Consider the following 17,152-nt stretch of genomic DNA (forward strand, 5'->3'; position numbering starts at 1 on the left):
CGGGGCGGGGCGGCCCCGCCCTTGGCTCCGCCTCCGCCGGGTGGCGACACACCTGGCCCGCAGGTAGCCGGCGCCCGGGCGCTTTTCCGAGGCTGTAAGGGCCTGTTAGAGGGGCGTCCGCCTCGGGTCCCGGGGGCTCCGCGCGGGGAGGTGCGCCGGCGGGAGCCATGGACCCGGGCCCGGGGGCCGCGGCAGGAGAGGGGCTTCCCGCGCCCCGGCCCCGCCGCCGCCGCTCCCTGCGCCGCCTGTTCAGCCGCTTCCTGCTGGCGCTGGGCAGCCGCTCCCGCCCCGGGGACTCGCCGCCCCGGCCCCAGCCCCAGCCCCAGCCGGGACACTGCGATGGCGACGGTGAGGGCGGGTTTACCTGCGCCCCCGGTCCCGCTCCAGCCGCCCCCGGGAGCCCCGGGGAGGAGCGCCCACCCAGATCCCAGACCCAGCTCCCCGCTGGCGATGGGGCGCGGCCCCCGGGAGCGCAGGGCTTGAAGAACCACGGCAACACCTGTTTCATGAACGCCGTGGTGCAGTGTCTCAGCAACACCGACCTGCTGGCCGAGTTCCTGGCGCTGGGGCGGTACCGGGCGGCACCGGGCCGCGCCGAGGTCACCGAGCAGCTGGCGGCGCTGGTGCGCGCGCTCTGGACACGCGAATACACACCCCAACTTTCCGCCGAGTTCAAGGTAGGCAGCGCTCTGAGCCTACCGCCCTTGCCGCTCGGCGGCAGCCGCGTTTTGGCCCTTCTGGTTTCTCTTCTTGAAGAGTGTATGCTCCGTCAGGAGAGGGTTTCATGGGACCTTCTTTAAATGACATTGACTAGTTCAGCCTCGGGTTACCGCCTTTGAGTTGATCTGTTGTGCTATCGCTTGCAGACGTTTTCTTATGAATTAATTTCCCCTAGGTATTTTGAGGGGTGCGAGTGCAGGGACTGGCAGATTTGAGTGTATTCAGCATTTTTGCGTCCCACAGACGTTTGTTGAAGTATTGAAGGCCTTGTGGGCCAGGCAATGTTCTAAGGCTAGGGAGAGAGTCTCCAGTCTGGAGGGGTGCAGTGTGGGGAGTCGGACTTCCACGGCCAAGACCTTGGAGGAAGGAGGTGATGCTTGGGTTGAGATCTGATTGATGAGAAGGACTCAGCCAGGCCAAGATCTAGGAATAATCCCGGTAGAGAGAGGGCAAGTACAAAAGCCGTATGCTTGAAGGAGCTGAGAACTGAAGGCATGGAAGGAAAATTAGTGTGGCTGGAGCCCTGGAGGGTAGAGTGGGGCGTAGATGAGGTCGGCCAGATCACATAAGGTCTTGGACACAACGGTCCACAACGGTCTAAGCCCAGTGGAAGCTGAGAACCTGTGGTCCAGGTACTGTGCTGAGTGCCTGGGAGAGGCAGTGTGTGCCTGTATTGGAGATGGCATCCTTCTGTTTAGTGTACGTTAAACCCCCTACAGTGGGTAGCATGGGATTGTATCCATTGTCCCCAGGATCCCGGTCTACGTACTGGGGATGCTGCAGGGTCATGAGGCTTTGGGAAGTTATGTGTAACACTTGATCCAGGGTTAAAGCAGGGAGTTTGTTTGGGGTCCCAGTTGGATCAAAGAGTTCCTGATAATTGATGTGCATAGCTTGCTTCCTGCTAAAAAAAAAAAAAACCCCACAGCTCTGGACAGAGAGCTGCAGCTCCCCATAGACTAGTGATTGTTGTTCTTGGGGGAGGGGGAAACCTGTCAGTGTTCATTCCACAAGCATCACCGCTCTTGAGTTTCAGCCTGAGAAAGCAATTCTTGCCATGTGACCCATGAGTGTGCCAACCCCCACCTTCCTCTCTCCTGCTTCCACCAGTGAAGCACTATTCTGCAGGAGTCAGTGGGTCGAATGGGTGTCATTAATATCTCTTTTTGGCAATGTTTGCTGTTTGAATAAGAGGCAGTATCCTATAGTGGTTAAGAACAAAGTCTCGGGAGCTCTGTGACCTTGAGCAAGTTTCCAGATGTCACTGTGCCTCAACTTACCTCATCTGTAAAATGGGACCATATTGGTGCGAACCTTACAGCCTTGTTGTGAAGATGAGTTATATGTACAGCACTTAAAACAGTGCCTGGCCCCAAGGAATCTTTCGTTATTCTATTATTACACCTCCTCACCTGCAAAGACCCAGAGGAGGGAGGGAGGGAGTCATCGTGTACCTTTTCTCCTGCCAGATGAATTCTCATCCGCTTACTGCCGAGATGGGAGAGGCCAGAGGAGCTTGATAAAATCTTCCAAATTAGTAATCACCCTTGGCGACTCACCGGGATTTCCTGCTCTCTCCTGCTCTGGAATCCCTAGAGCCTGGAAGCTCCTGGTGAGCCTTGGGGAATTGAAGGATAATCAGGTCGTTAATATGTATATGAGGGTGATATAATCTGGGGCTTCCCCAGACTTTTTGGGTAGCCAGCCTTGGAGGGAGTGGAGAAGAATTCCGGAGTCCAGGGTTTTGAACCTTTCTAATTGAAGTCTAGGTGAGCTCCTCCTGTTTTACAGATGAGGAAACACTCATTCGTCCAACACATATTTCTTAAGTGTCCAGACACTATACCAGGAACATGGAATACATGAGTGATGAGTACAAAACCTGACCCTGGGGCTGCTCCCCAGGAGCTTACAGTCCAGCGAGAGAGGTGGATGTTAATGAAATAATCACATAGGCACATGAGTTGAGCTGGTGACAAGTGCTAGAAAATAAAAAATGAGGCACTGTGGCAGTTCTGGCAGGAGGATGTGATTTGATGCGGGGGGAGGTGGGGCAAGCAGGGGCAAGAAGGCTTCCCACCAGAGATAACCATCGAGTTGAAGGTTCAGAGGTCAACTAAGGACTTGGGAGGGTGAGAAAGTGCATTCCAGCCCCTGGGACTGAAAGTGCCAATCACTGAGGAAGGTGGGGCTGAGGGGCCTTCTGCTGGCTGGGCAGAAGAAATGAATGATTAAATGAATTACTGAAGGCCTATTGACTGGGGAGAGAGGCTGGAGAATTGGTTGGGGACAAGCTATGTAAGGTTTTATAAAGAAGCTTGGTCTTTAGGAGGAATTAGAAGAGAGAAAACTGAGAAGGGGCCAGCATGCTGGAGTGAGTTAGCCCAACCTCAGCCATGCAAATAGGATGGGTTTGCTGGGTTCCCCCTCCCTGAGCCCTGGGTCGCCCAGCCTCCCACAGACAGCAGGACTACTCTTTGTTTTAATGTCAAATAAATAAATACCTTAAAACAATCCTGCCCATGGTATTTGTAATACTTTGCTTATCTAATGTTGTAATTAAATATGTGTATACTATAAAAAATTGGAAAGTGCTAAAATGTAAAAAAAGATTGGAACTCCGTTAGAGATAACTATCTCTAACAGATAACCATCATAAACATTGATGTGTTTCAAAGCATGTACAGTTGGAAATTCTAGTTTTGTATCCTGCTTCTTTCATTTAAGTATTATCATGAGACTTTCTCCTGGTCATTAAAATATTCTACAAAACTTAATTTTTAGTGGTTGTATAATTTTATTAAATGAACCAATCCCTACAGAGACATTTTTATACTGTACTGTTTTCCCAGTTACCACACTGCATTGAAAATTCTTGTGTTTAAATCATTTTCCTCAGCTCTGATCATTTCCATAAGCTTAAGTTCTTGAAGTGAAATTACACGGTCAAAGCAAAGCTATGACTGTTTTGTTGTTTTTATGTTTTTTGGTTTTTATTTTATTTTTTTTAAAGATTGGCACCGGAGCTAACATCTGTTGGCAATCTTCTTTTTTTTTCCTTCTTCCTCTTTTCCCCAAAGCCCCCCCAGTACATAGTTGTATATTCTAGTTGTAGGTCCTTCTGGTTGTGCTATGTGGGACGCTGCCTCAGCATGGCCTGACGAGCAGTCCCATGTCCACAGCCTGGATCCGAACTGGTGAAAGCCTGGGCTGCTGAAGTGGAGCCTGCAAACTTAATCCCTCGGCCACCGGGCCAGCCTCTGTTTTTTGCTTTTTAAATCAACTTTATTGAAGTATAGATTATGTACAGTGAAATGCACCCATTTTTAAAAATTGAGTTATATTTGACATGCAACATTATGTAAGTTTAAAGTGTGCAACGTATTGATTTGATGTATTTATATCACAATATGATTGCCACAGTAGTGTTAGCTAACATCTCTATTGCGTCACATAATTATCATTTCTTCTAGTGTTGGGAACAGTTAAAATCTAGTCTCTGAGCAAGTTTAATGTTTATAATACAGTTTTGTTATCTATAATCACTGAACAGTTTGTTGGGTCTCCAGCTCTTACTTATCTCCTAGATTCGAGTATGCTCCCTTAAACATCGCTCCCACTCCTCCATACTCCCAGCCCCGGGAAACCACCATTTTACTTTCTGCTTTTACGATTTCAGTGTTTTTAGATTCCACATATAAGAAATATCATACAGTATTTGTCTTTCTCTGTCCGACTTAGCATAATGTCCTCAAGGTCCACCCATGTTGTTGCAAATGGCAGAATTTCCTTTTCTCTCATGGCTGGATAAAAATGCACCAATTTTAAGTGTAGAATTTGATGAGTTTTGACATGTGTGTACCTGTATAATCACTATCCCAATCTTAAACATTTATTGTTTTTTCACTTTTTAAGTCAACTTTATTGAGCTTGATTGTTTTTATCACCCACATTGGCACATTTCTTTTCAAATAATTACTTCAAGTTTCAGATACACCAGTGATGCGTATTTTCCTGGGCATTAGATATTCTTCTCTCCTAATAATTTATTGGACAAAATGAAATAGCATCTTGTCTTTATTTTTATTTCTTTGATTGGCAGTGAGGTGTAGGATTTTTCCATGCTTCTTTACTAGTCCTAAGACTGCTCTGGGAATTGTCTGTTCATGTCATTTGTCTATCCATTCCTCCTGGGTCTTAATGTTATTTTTACTTGTTTCTATAAGTTCCTCAACCCTTGTCATATTTGCTACAAATATTTCTCCAAACTCTTTCCTTCTCCCTATCCTAATACTGGAAATTTTAGATTTATTTATGTGATACCTTTTGATGAATATTCTATCTTATGTGCTTCTAGTTTTTCTATGGTTATATTAAGAATTTCAGCCATCTGGAATTTCTCTTAGCTTGTGTGCTTAAGGATCAATTTTAGACCTACAATTTTAGACATACATTATGCCTCAAGTGATGTACTAGACGCATTGCTTCTTAAGAGCAAGCATGCCTTCTAGATTACTCTTATATTTTGCAAGTTCTGGACAAAACAGTAAGACATGCAATGGAAATGGAGTAAAAAATATTAAACAGAAAGAAACTTAATGACTCTAGAAATCCATATTTTAGAGTTTTCCGCTGTCACTAATGAGGTCAGATACAAGATAGAAAGTCAAAAGCAATAACCATTTAGAACATATAAAAATTAGATTTCACTCATAAAAACAACCAGAAATATGAAATAACTAGAAGTAACTTTAATAAGAAATATGTTAAAAATTATCAATGTTGAGAGAGGGAAAAACCACACACATGGATAGAGCTATGCCATGTTGTGGGGAAGAAATACTAAATATTGCCATTCATCCCTCCCAGGTTAGGATTTAGCTTCAATGCAGTTCTAGTCACATTTTAACAGACTTTCTATGGGAAAATTTTCTGCAGGGATCAATAAGTAAAGTTATAAAAGAAAATTCTGTAATATACCTGCCAGATACTTTTATAATTGGAAAATGACCAATAAAGAACAACGTTCTCTGTAAAAAAAAACTTGCAATGTACAAATGAAAATGAAAAAAAATCACCTATGGTCCCATCCTCCTGTGATAACCATTTGTTAACCTTTGCCATATATTTTCTGGTCTTTTATCTTTCTATCTATAAATATATATACAACAATCTCAAATATATATATTTGCGCTTTTTTAAAAAAAAACAGTAGGATCATTTGTTTTCTTTTCTCAGTATTTCCTCAAGCATAATTTTTTTTTTTTGAGCAAGATTAGCCCTGGGCTAACATCTGCTGCCAATCCTTCTCTTTTTGCTGAGGAAGACTGGCTCTGAGCTAACATCCATGCCCATCTTCCTCTATTTTATAAGTGGGACACTTGCCACAGCATGGCTTGATAAGCGGTGCATAGGTCCACATCTGGGATCCGAACCAGTGAACCCCTGACCACCAGAGTGGAACATGCAAACTTAACTACTGCACCACCGGGCTGGCCCTCAAGCATAATTTTTAAGGCCATCAATATGAATGTGCCACAAATTTTCTCCAGATGACTTTGATGCATAGAGATAGTTTTGCTTGTATCTCTCATTTCCTTAGCTAAATTCCCAAAGATGGGATTACTATGTTTATACAGAGGGACATTTTTAAGGCCCTATCTTGTCTATCTACTTGAAGTTGTCAAATTCTTTCTGGAAAGGTTCTATGACTTGATAGCCAGCTTAGAGGAAGTGTGTTGGTCTTACAGGATTAGCGCGATTAGCAGGAGGGGAATAGATTTCATCTGGAAGGAAGAAAAAATAAAGGTAGAGACTTTTGAAAAGGGAAAGTACGTTTGGGGCACCTGAGTGGCTCCTTTACCTGGAACTTTGAAACGCTTGAGGGAGTGGTGAGGGATGTGAATGGGGTCAGACCAGAGAAGGTGTTTGGACCACCACGTGGTGAGTAAGAGAATAAGGAAGGGTTTGAAGGAGGGGCATGATATTATCCAGCGGGGCAGTGGGAAAATGGGTCTGTTGTCCTAGGCAGGCAGGGGGTTGGCGAGGAGAGATTCTCGGGGCTGGGCTTCTTGGCAGGTGGTATTGTCATCTGGGTCAGCAGTAGTGAAGACTCAGGGATGGGAATGGGATTACTCAAAGGGTGGGACAGAGACATTTTGGGAGCCAGAATCCCAAATGCTTGACAATTGACCCGTGTGGGTATGAGAGAATGAAAGAGGACGCTGATATGAAGAGGAAGAGCTGACTTTAGAGATTTTGAGTTGGAGGGGCTGGCTGCTCCCCCAGGAGAGAACGTTTGTACTAAGGATAGAGGTTTGAGGGCGGCTGGGACTAGGCTCGCCAGCTAAAATACATGATACCCAGTTAAATTTGAATTTCAGATATGTAGTGAATAACTTTTTAGTATAAATCTATCCTAAATATTGCTTGGGACATGCTTAGACTAAAAACATTCATTGTTTATCTGAAATTCAAATTTAACTGGGCATCTTTCATTTTTATTTGCTAAATCTGGCAGCCCTACTTGGGAGTCAAAGTACAGAAAAGCCTGGGAAAAGAATCCAAACGAGACCGTCCAGTGAACCAACCCAAACTAATGTGATTGGGATGAAGACTCAGAACCAATATTTTAATTAATTAAATGTTGAATTTTGCTTTGTCTCATCCTGAAGTTTCCTTTAAATCCCAATGGAAGAATAAATGAAAGAAAAAGAAAAAAGCCCAGGCTATTTGACTTGATTGGCAGTGGCAGAGATTCTCTGGATCCGCAGCTTTGCCCAGGCTCTTCTCTTTGGCTGGCGTGAGCAGAGAACAGACCCGTGTGGGACAAGGCTTGATGCCCGGCTCTGCTGTCTAAGGATGGGACAAGCAACCATAACGCATTGTGTGCACGTGCATGTGTGCACACACATACACAAGAGGGTTTGCTTACACTCAGATGCTCACACTTGCACGCGCATTAAAAAAACATCCCTGGAAAGATGCTTGAAACTGCTAAGAGTGGCCTCCCTCTGGGGAGGGGCACCCAGGGATGGGAGCTGGGTAGAAGGAAGACTTTTCATTATCATCCTTTTTTATATTTTGGATTCTTTTTTAAAAAAGTATGTGCATGTATTACTCTTTGAAGCAAACTTTTAAAGAGCTGGAATGTACATTTACACAGAAAATGACAAAGTCATTACACAATTCCATTGTGGGGTGAGCAGGGACAGACGCCGTGGAGACAGACTGACGGCGGCGGCCAGGGCAGCATGCGCCTCAGTGGTCAAGGGACAAGAGCTTCAGGAGGACAGATGGTCAACAGAATCAAAATATTCAGCAGAGACAACCCTGTGGGTTTTTTAAGGACGGGACATACATTACTAGTCTTTCTGGAAAAAGCGATGCCTTCTGTAGAGAACCCTTGTAGCGTTTGGGGACACCGCCCCCAAGAGGACAGGCTGCAGCAGGAAAGAACATTTCTCATCTCACACTGTCTTCTTCTTGTCCTCCTAGGTCAGGGCTGAACAGTGACCACTGGTAGACCTGGCGCTTATGGGTCCTTGCTTGGTTGTTGGAAGGGCCCAACTGACCCTTTGCTTTTCTTTTTTTCCTTTGAGAATGCTGTTTCCAAGTACGGCTCGCAATTCCAAGGCAATTCCCAGCATGACGCCCTGGAGTTCCTGCTCTGGTTGCTGGATCGGGTGCACGAGGACTTGGAGGGCTCGTCCCGAGGGCCGGGGTCCGAGAAGGTGGGTCACTCTCGAAACAACACATTATATTTGATTTTCTTTTTCTCTCTTGAATATTTACTCAGTTTCTCAAAACGGGATCTTGAGGTTCAGATTCCCAGATCCCTGTGTGTTCTAGCTGCTGCGTACCCAGGGCTGTTGCCTGCTCCTTTCTCTTAGCTCTGTCTGTTTAGACAAGGCGTTTCCTCCGATCTCAGTGTTTTTCATCGTCTCTAATCCCAGTGATATAGTGAATAGGGTTTCCTTTGGGCTTAAAGTTTCAAAAATCCTTTTGTCAGTATTCCGTGCATTAGTGTGGTCATCGGAGGCCATGAGTACCATTGCTTATTATTTTCAGATGGTACGATTTTAACTGGTTCCTTAGTTACTTATCCTACAGAGCAGCGATTCCTAGTCTTTTTTCTCAAGACACAGGATGGATGATCTTTACACGTGTGCACTTAGCGTTCCCAGATCTTGATGAAACCTCAGACCTTTGGGAGTAAGAGAGCACTACAGCCATTTGTAATAGCCACAGTTAATTGATATATCAGCTGTGTTCTCTATGGGCTTTGCTAAATAAAGATCAATGACGGCTTCTGCTCTCCTGCGATCCTTTTATCTCTCACTTAAGAGAGTAAAAGCGAGTGAAGTTATCATACCATGAGTAAGCAAAGTTATTATAACAATATCCATGAATAATCGGCTGTAATTTAAAAAATGTTTCACAAGCTTTGGTAATTAATCAGCCACACAGTACTTTTGATGTGTCTCAAAACTGATCCAGATGCAGTTACAAGAACTGCTTTAGCAATTGTTTTGTGTTAAATCTGGACACTTTATTCCCATCCCTCTCATGAATGAATTATAAAACCCTTTGGAAATGTTTAAGTCTTTCAACCGTCGCCTTCCCATCCTTTCATTATTTGCTTGGACCTGTCATTCTAGAGTAATAAAGAATGAATGACAGTTGCTGTTCAGCAGGATGAGTAAGTCAGGAGATGTAATGTACAGCATGAGCGCTATAGTGATGAGTTCTGTATTGAATACTGGAAATTTGCTAAGAAAGTAGATTTCAGGTGCTCTGACCACACACAAAAAATGTAACTGTGAGGAGATGGATATGTTAATTAGCTCAACTCTAGTAATCATTTCACTATATGTGTATCAAATTATCATGTTGCACACCTTAAATATATACAATCTTTATGTAAAAAAATGAATAGCTCGGGAAGCTGAGTCATATATTTTTTTTAACTTATCCACATAGCCAGCTGTCTTGTTTCTTTCTCTTTTAAAATGAGTTGCAACTTTAAGAAAAGGAGACCATAACCGTATAGTCTCAAGTAACAATGGACCTATTTTAAACAACAATGTAATATAATTAAAAGCTAAGAGCTTGACAGAGGTGCAGAAGCAGTCCTCGTGCCCAAGATAGCAGGTTGGCAAATGCATAGAACAAGGAAAGTAATGATTGTACCATACTCTGTGCTCCTCAGATCATATCTTGGAGTGTTATATACACTATGAGTAACTACTGTCATTTATGGAGTGTTGCTAGAGTTATTAGCCCCATTTTATATATGGGTAAGCCAAGAATCAGAGAGGTTGGGTAACCTTCCTGAAGCGACACAGCTAAAGAAGGCAGAGTCTGGATTCAAGTCAAAGGGCATCTGGCTTGAAAGCCTTATTTCTTATTTTAAAAATAACCACTCCAGTCACCCCCAAACACACAAATGAAACATCACCAGAACAGAACGTGGGAGGACCACACATTCACAGGTTGTGGTAATCTCTCTGGGTTGTGGGATTATGGGCGATTTTTCTTCTATTTACAGTGATTTTCTGATTATCTTGTTCAGACCCTTTTAGTTGCAAGTGACAGAAATTTAACTTGATCCACCTGAAGGAAAGGGCATTTATTGGCTTTTAGAACTTGCAAGTCCAAGGGTTGAACCAGCTTCGGGTAAGGCTGGATCCAAGGACTCAGATGATGTCACCAGGTCTTGGGCTCTCTTTATCTCTTGTCTCTTGCTTCATTCTCAGACTGGCTCTGCCACATGGTGGCAAGAGTGGCTCCTGCAATGCTCACATAGTCTCTAGAGCTTGAGATTCCAAAAAAAGCCCAGGGAAGAGTCTGATTTTCCCAGCTTGGTTCACATGTCCATTCCTGGGCAGGTGGCCAGAAGAATGGAATATTCTGATTGGTCACACAGGTCACATGCCTGTGGGGGTGAGCTCTACCCAAGTCATATGGGCCAACGAGGGCTTTTGTAGAATTGGGGTTGTTGCTTCCCCAAAGAGAGAAATGCTGAGCAGATAAATATGTCCCCTACACTGTGTATTCCATAATCTTAGAATGAACACATTTTCAAATCAGGATGATGTATTTTAAAAAAAACATACTATTTACTGAATATTTGTTATGTTCCAGGCATCTACCTTGATGCTTTCCATGATTTATTTCACTACCTGACACATAGGAGACGCTCGCTGACCTCTTGATTGATTGAATAAATTAGGTATCATGCTATAAGGTTTGAAAGAATAACTCGTATTTTACAGTTAGTGGAAATTTAGGTTAAGTAGGTTGTCTAAGGTCACTCAGCTTCTACTTGGCGGAAATAGAATTGAACCTGAGTGTCTATCTCAGAGCCGGTGTGCTCGATCCCTTTCTTTATCAGGATCCTTCAACTGGATCCCTTTCTTTATTGTGAGTGTCTTGTGCTGACTCGCTTCCCCACCAGGGCGTGCAGGGAGACCGGGGTGCCTCTTCCTACTGGCTGCATAGGAAAGGCTCCTTGTCTTGTCTTCCCCTCCTCCCCATTCCACTCGTCCTACCTGGAAAGTAGGAGGGATAGACAGCCTTCTAAATTGCCTTTCAGTCTTCGGCTTCTGTCCCTTGGTGTCAGGAAAAGGCATTGGCTTAAGGGTGGGAAAGATCACAGAGAGGTTACGTAACTTGCCCCAAGGCAGACAGCAAGTAAACGGGAGAGCCCAGATCCAAATCTAGGAAATGCTCAGGGCTTCTTAACCTCAGGACTTTTGGTCGTTTGGGGCCGGATAATTCTTTGCTGTGGGAGGCTGTCTTGTGCATCGTAGTGTTCGCAGCATCCCTCTACTCACTGGATGCCAGTGGCACCCCGAGTTGTGACTGATGACGCACAGTGTCTCCAGATATTGCCAAACGTCCACTGGGGGGCAAAAGGGCGCCGCCTCCCCCGCCCCCACATTGAGAACCTCTGCTCTAGATAGAGCCTTTGCTCCTAGCCACGGTGCACCACCCCCAAACCTTTCTTTAAGATAACATTGAGTTTATTTAACCCAAGAAGTCCTGCCACTAATTCTTTTTAACAACTTCGAGACCCACATAAAAGTCGCCATTATTGGTCTTCCAGTTTCCGGTGTGGCCCACTACTGTGTGTTCTCTATACTGTAGACACAGTGACCTTTTCAGGAAGGAAGGAAGATCGTGTCCCTCTCCTGCTGAAATTCCTCCGCTGGCTTCCTATTGCACTTAGAACAAAATCCAGACTCCTATGTGGCTGACAGGGCCCTACCTGACTGGGCCTGCCAACCACTCAGCCTAATTTCAGGCCCCTTTGCCTCTCGCTCGTTGTTCTTGGCCACACTGGCTGCTTTCTGTTCCTTTAACGGGCCAGGCATGTCAGAAGTGTGCCATGACCTAGGCAAGAACGGGGGGCGGCTGTGGGCCAGAGAGAGGAGCTTGCCTGGCTCTTAATTTGACCTGATTGAAACCAGAAAAGATCTTTTTCTCTGTCTGGGGTCAAAGCCTTTCCTGAAATTTGCTCTCAGAAAATTAGGCTGCCTGTGGAGGCCTGGCTGCTAACGCTTGAAGGTAAAGAGCAGAGCTGTTGGAATTATTTGGCACAAAACTTCAGTTTCCCTTTCCAAGAAGGGGAGGGACTGTCCTCTGCGTAACTCTGAACAATTTTTCTTTTTGAGGTTATTTCTGTTTCAAAACATATGAAAGCCATATAGCTAGATTTATTTGAAGCTGGAATAGAAAACATAAGGACCACTTTCTTCTCTGTTATTGTAATGATTCTCAAATGTTTTCATCCGGCGAAAAGGGCATATTTTTACTATCCTATAGACACTATCACACAAGCAATCTTTTGGGCAGTTGATCTTACAGAAAACACCAGTCTTACAGAATTAAGAAAGGGATGAGGCTGGGGAGAGGACCAGGAAGCTAACCTCATTAAGCACCTACTATGTGCCAGGTGCAGGATACAAACATCATCTTTTTTGTTTTAATGATGGCTCCATGAGGTGGATGTGATATTCCTAATCCTTTCAGACGGCAGGCTGAGGCTCCAGGAGATGTTCAGGTTCACTCGGCTAGCAGAGTAGAGCCAGCCTGGTCTGACCTCACAGTCCACTCTTTGTGGATGGCCCTCTGCTCCTCTCATCCCAGCCTTGTTTGGGATTTCCTCTTTCTTTACCCCGTCCCCCGGTGACCCCCTCCACGGTCACTCCCAACATGCTACATTATCACCTTAATGCAGAAGCCTCCTAGATCACTGTGAGTTCTTTGGGTGCAAGTGGTAGCAACCAACTTCAGCTGACTCAAGCAAAAGGGAATTTATGAGAAGCCCAAGGGGGAGTGTGTGGGATCAAAGAGAAGGCTGAAGAACCAGGCTTGGAACCATTAAGAATCAGACAGCTCTGGCATGAGGGTGGCTCAGTGGCAGGAACTGCTCAACTCTTAGACCCGGACACTACTGCTAAAATCAATGTTTTCAGCCTTTTGGTCACTCTGCTCATGATTCACATGCAGGGCAAGAAATCTCATTGGTCTAGCTGGGGTCATGTGCCTGTCCCTTGGGAGGGAAGGGGAGGACCTCTGATTAAGGAGCCTTTCCCACCTCCCCATGGACTGGATTCCATGTTCCAAAAAAGCTGCTAGTACCAAAGAAGAGGAGTGAGTCCTGGCCAACCAAAAACACCAGTGTCCACTCTGTGTCCAAGTTATCCCTCCTTGGAGCACCCTTCGCCTACTGGCCCTTAGAGCCTCTGTCTGGGTGTTGAGTCACCTGCAGACTTGGCGTGCCCTTCCCTGACCCACTTCTTCTTTTGACGTCCCCTCTCCAGTTAGCAGAACAGGTGTTCTCCAGGCCCCAGACTGGAGGCTTGGCATTGGCCATGTTTCTTTCCTCCCTCTTTTTCCCTCTGCTCCCCCATCAGGTGCTCAGTTATGAGCTACGTACACAGGTGTCTAGAACCCATCCCTCCTTTTCATTTTCCTGGCTCCTACTCTAGTTCACCCTGTTGTGATTTGGACCCTTGAGCCTCCTAATCTGTGTCCTAACCTCCAGACTTATCCTTCATCCTGTGAATGGCTGTCGAGTTACAGCATCTCTCCACACATGTCGCTACCACTTAGGTTCAGAACCCATCAGGTACTACCCATTGTGGGACAACAAGAAACACTAAAACAGCCAGGCACTAAGTGTTTTATATATGTCAACTCTTTTAATCTCAAAACATCCCTATCAGGTAGGCACTATCATTCATCATCCCTTTATGACACTTGGGGAACCATGGAACAAAGAGATTAATAATTTATTTAGCTGGGTCAGAGGTTGACTAACTCTCCCAGCTAAGAACCAGTGCATGGATTTGAACTCCAGCAGTCTGACTCCAGAGTCTCATTCTTAGCCCTGGTACTCTGCTGTGCACTGAACTCGGTAGTCTTCTTTAGGACGTTGAAGGACCCACTCAATGTGGTACCACACTCACTCCCCAGCCCTGTTTTCTTCTTTCCTTTGCACGTCCTGTATTCTGGTCAAATTGGTCTTAAGGAAATAGTGGGCTTAATAAGTATGACTGTTCTGAGTGTTTGTCACTCTTATTTGTCCCGATATTTTATTATGAGTATTTATTACTCTTATTCATTTCAATATTTTATTATGAAAAATGTCAAACATATGGAAAAGTTGAATTAATTTTACAGTGAGCACCTCATAACCACCACCTAGATTCCACAATTAACATTTGCCTAAAATTGCTTCATCGCATATTTATCCATCTGTCCACCCCTCCATCCACTCATCACTTTATCTTTTCTTTTTTCTCATCTTATTTTTTTTGATGCATTTTAAATTAAATTTCAGACATCAGTACCCTTGACCCCAAGCACTTCACATGAGTTCCTTTTTCCTGGCTCTTTGAAGATGCTGGCCTTAAAGATTGCAGTGATGTGTCCACAAGCCATGGAATTCCTGTAGCCACCAAAAGTTGGAAGAGACAGGGGACCTGTTCTCCCCTGGAGCCTCCGGAGGGAGTGCAGCCTTACAGACTGCTTGATTTCAGCCCCGTGGTACTGATTCTGAACGTCTGGTCTCGAGAACTGTGAGAGAGTAAACTTCTATTGTTTCAGACCACCAGTTTGTGGTAATTTGCTTCAGCCTCAAGAGGAATCTAATACATAAGGCGATGGGAAGAGGAATACAGTAGACTCCTGTGTGGAGCAAAGGAGGCTTATGCATTCGTAAGGTGGTTTGTTTGAGAAAGATGGTGCTCATGTGAAGCCCGGCTCACTGGAGAACGTGGACAGGAACGGTTTAGCAGGTGGAAGATGGGAAGATTGCATATGGATGTGTTTGAAGTGATGGCAGCCCCCTCAAGTGAAATGTGCAGGAGGCATCTAGACATAGGAGAACCACAGGATGGAGATAAAGAACAGGGTGGTCAATCCAGAGGAAATAGATGAGGCTGGCTGAGTATGTGCGCGCATTGGCCAGGGTTCATGCTTTGCTTCTGCTCTTGCACACATACTCTCTCTCTCAGGGGATGCGGGAGGTCAGGTCCAGGGTTGAAGGAGTGGTGAATTACGGTAAGGTAATACTGAAGGTTCAGGTTGTGCAGAGTCCAGGCCCAGGACGGGATGCTGTGGGCCCAGGAGGAGGCCACAGGCTCAGAGGTCTGGAAGCAGTGGGCTGACGGGAAGTGTTTCTAATCTTGCTTCCTTTCCTCATTTCTTTGCAGCTTCAGCCTGAAGCCAGTAAAACCTCTGAGAACCTCCTGTCACCGCCGGCTCAGCTTTCTCTAGGTCAAAGCTTTGTGCAGAGCCACTTTCAAGCACAATATAGGTAAGAATGAGGTATGTTTAGCGTGTACCACCCAAGGGTTCAGCAAACTCATGCTCATAACCAGCCTCCGTTGCTAGGTTTGCCATCAGATTACAAACAACAAAAACCACAAACACCCTTCTCTCTCCCATTATAAATCCCAATTAACCACTCACCCCTGTCGTCTCTGACCTTTAGTATTTCTTCTTTTCCTTCTTGCTGGCTTCTAGGCCTTCCATCTCCTCTTGAAGGAGGGGTGATGCAAGGCTGGTTCTACAGAGTATGAACGTGGAGGCCAGGATCTCACCAGCAGACGATCATTGAGAAGTTGGCAAGACCCTTCTTGTTTATTCTTTATTGCCAGAGAGCCCAGTTTAACAAGCTATTTTGAGTTCAAGATTTCCCAGCATAATGGAGGACATAAAAAAATGTATAATTAGTGTCTGGCCCAGTGGTGTAGTGGTTAAGTTTGTGTGCTCCCCCTTGGTGGCCTGGGGTTCGCAGGTTCAGATCCTGGGCACAGACCTACACACCACTCATCAAGCCATGCTGTGGAGGCATCCCACATATAAAATAGAGAAAGATTGGCACAGATGTTAGCTCAGGGACAATCTTCCTCAAGCAAAAAGAGGAGGATTGGCAACACATGTTACCTCACGGCCAGTCCTCCTCACACACACACACACATGCACACTATATATATATGTATGTATAATTATATAGTGTTTGACTTCTGAAAGTATATGTTGTCTTTGGGCTTTAAATATGACAGTTCAGAGATTCATATAAGGTAGAATATTTTCAAGTATGATAGTGTTTTAATACTAATTACAGTGAGAGGTCTGAAGAGGGGAGAACCCCCCTGGGCTTCTTGGAAGAGGTGTGCCTTTTGATGGGTCGTGGAGGATGAATAGGATTAACTGGGTGGGAACATATGCAACAAGAATGAAATCTACTTGGAGGTGGGAATGAGCACAATGATCAGGATATAGAGTAAGATGCTGGTTACAGAGAACCTCATCTAGGTGACACGCTCAGCCATATATTTTTTAATTTAATCCTTATAAGAGCCCCAGGAGATGAGTTACCATCTGGGAGGTTGGGCTTTTGGCAAGGGTACTTAGTAAGTGGCAGAACCAGACCTTCCGTAGATCTCTGAAGCACAAGTCTTGCTTTTGCTTTCGTTTTAATTCTTCCTCTTGGGTTGCTTTTCCATCTCACCTGGTTCTTTTCTTGTGATTCTGCTGCTGCTTCAGTTGCACAGAGACTCTGCCCTCTTGTTCTCTGTTATAGATGCCAAAACACTTTTTAATATTTTTCTTCTGGGTGTTGCATTAAATCATTTCCAAAGGTGGGCTTTTCTCTGAGTCTTCTAGATACCTCTCCTTTTCCTTTGCTCTGTGGGTTTTTCACAGGTCTCCTATTGGCTTTTTTTTCTTATTTACTTCAAGCAAAGTAACAATTATTCAGTCTTCGAGAATTCTCTCAACTTACAGCCATTTACTTCCATACTTTTTGGGGATTTGTATTCTTTGTGTTTGGAAAGGAGGAGATGACTTAAAATGGCCCAGAAAGCATCCTAATTTAAGATTTATATTCTATTCAGTGATCACGAATAAATAA

General features: G+C 44.8%; 1 protein-coding gene across 2 annotated transcripts in view; it reads left to right on the forward strand.

Moving 5' to 3' along the window:
* The first annotated feature begins 11 nt into the window (after positions 1–11).
* Positions 12–17,152, forward strand: part of USP43 (ubiquitin specific peptidase 43) — a 58,831-nt gene continuing 41,690 nt past the window's right edge. The window contains exons 1-3 of one of the 2 annotated variants that reach the window (XM_070561067.1): positions 12–677; positions 8,322–8,453; positions 15,447–15,550. In XM_070561067.1, coding sequence (XP_070417168.1) covers positions 168–677; positions 8,322–8,453; positions 15,447–15,550 — 746 coding nt within the window. In that variant the 5' untranslated portion in view covers positions 12–167. The remainder of the gene's footprint in view (positions 678–8,321; positions 8,454–15,446; positions 15,551–17,152) is intronic. The other variant, XM_070561066.1, reaches the window with a different exon arrangement.

This window comes from Equus przewalskii, chromosome 10, assembly GCF_037783145.1.
Source record: "Equus przewalskii isolate Varuska chromosome 10, EquPr2, whole genome shotgun sequence".
NCBI lineage: Eukaryota > Metazoa > Chordata > Mammalia > Perissodactyla > Equidae > Equus > Equus przewalskii.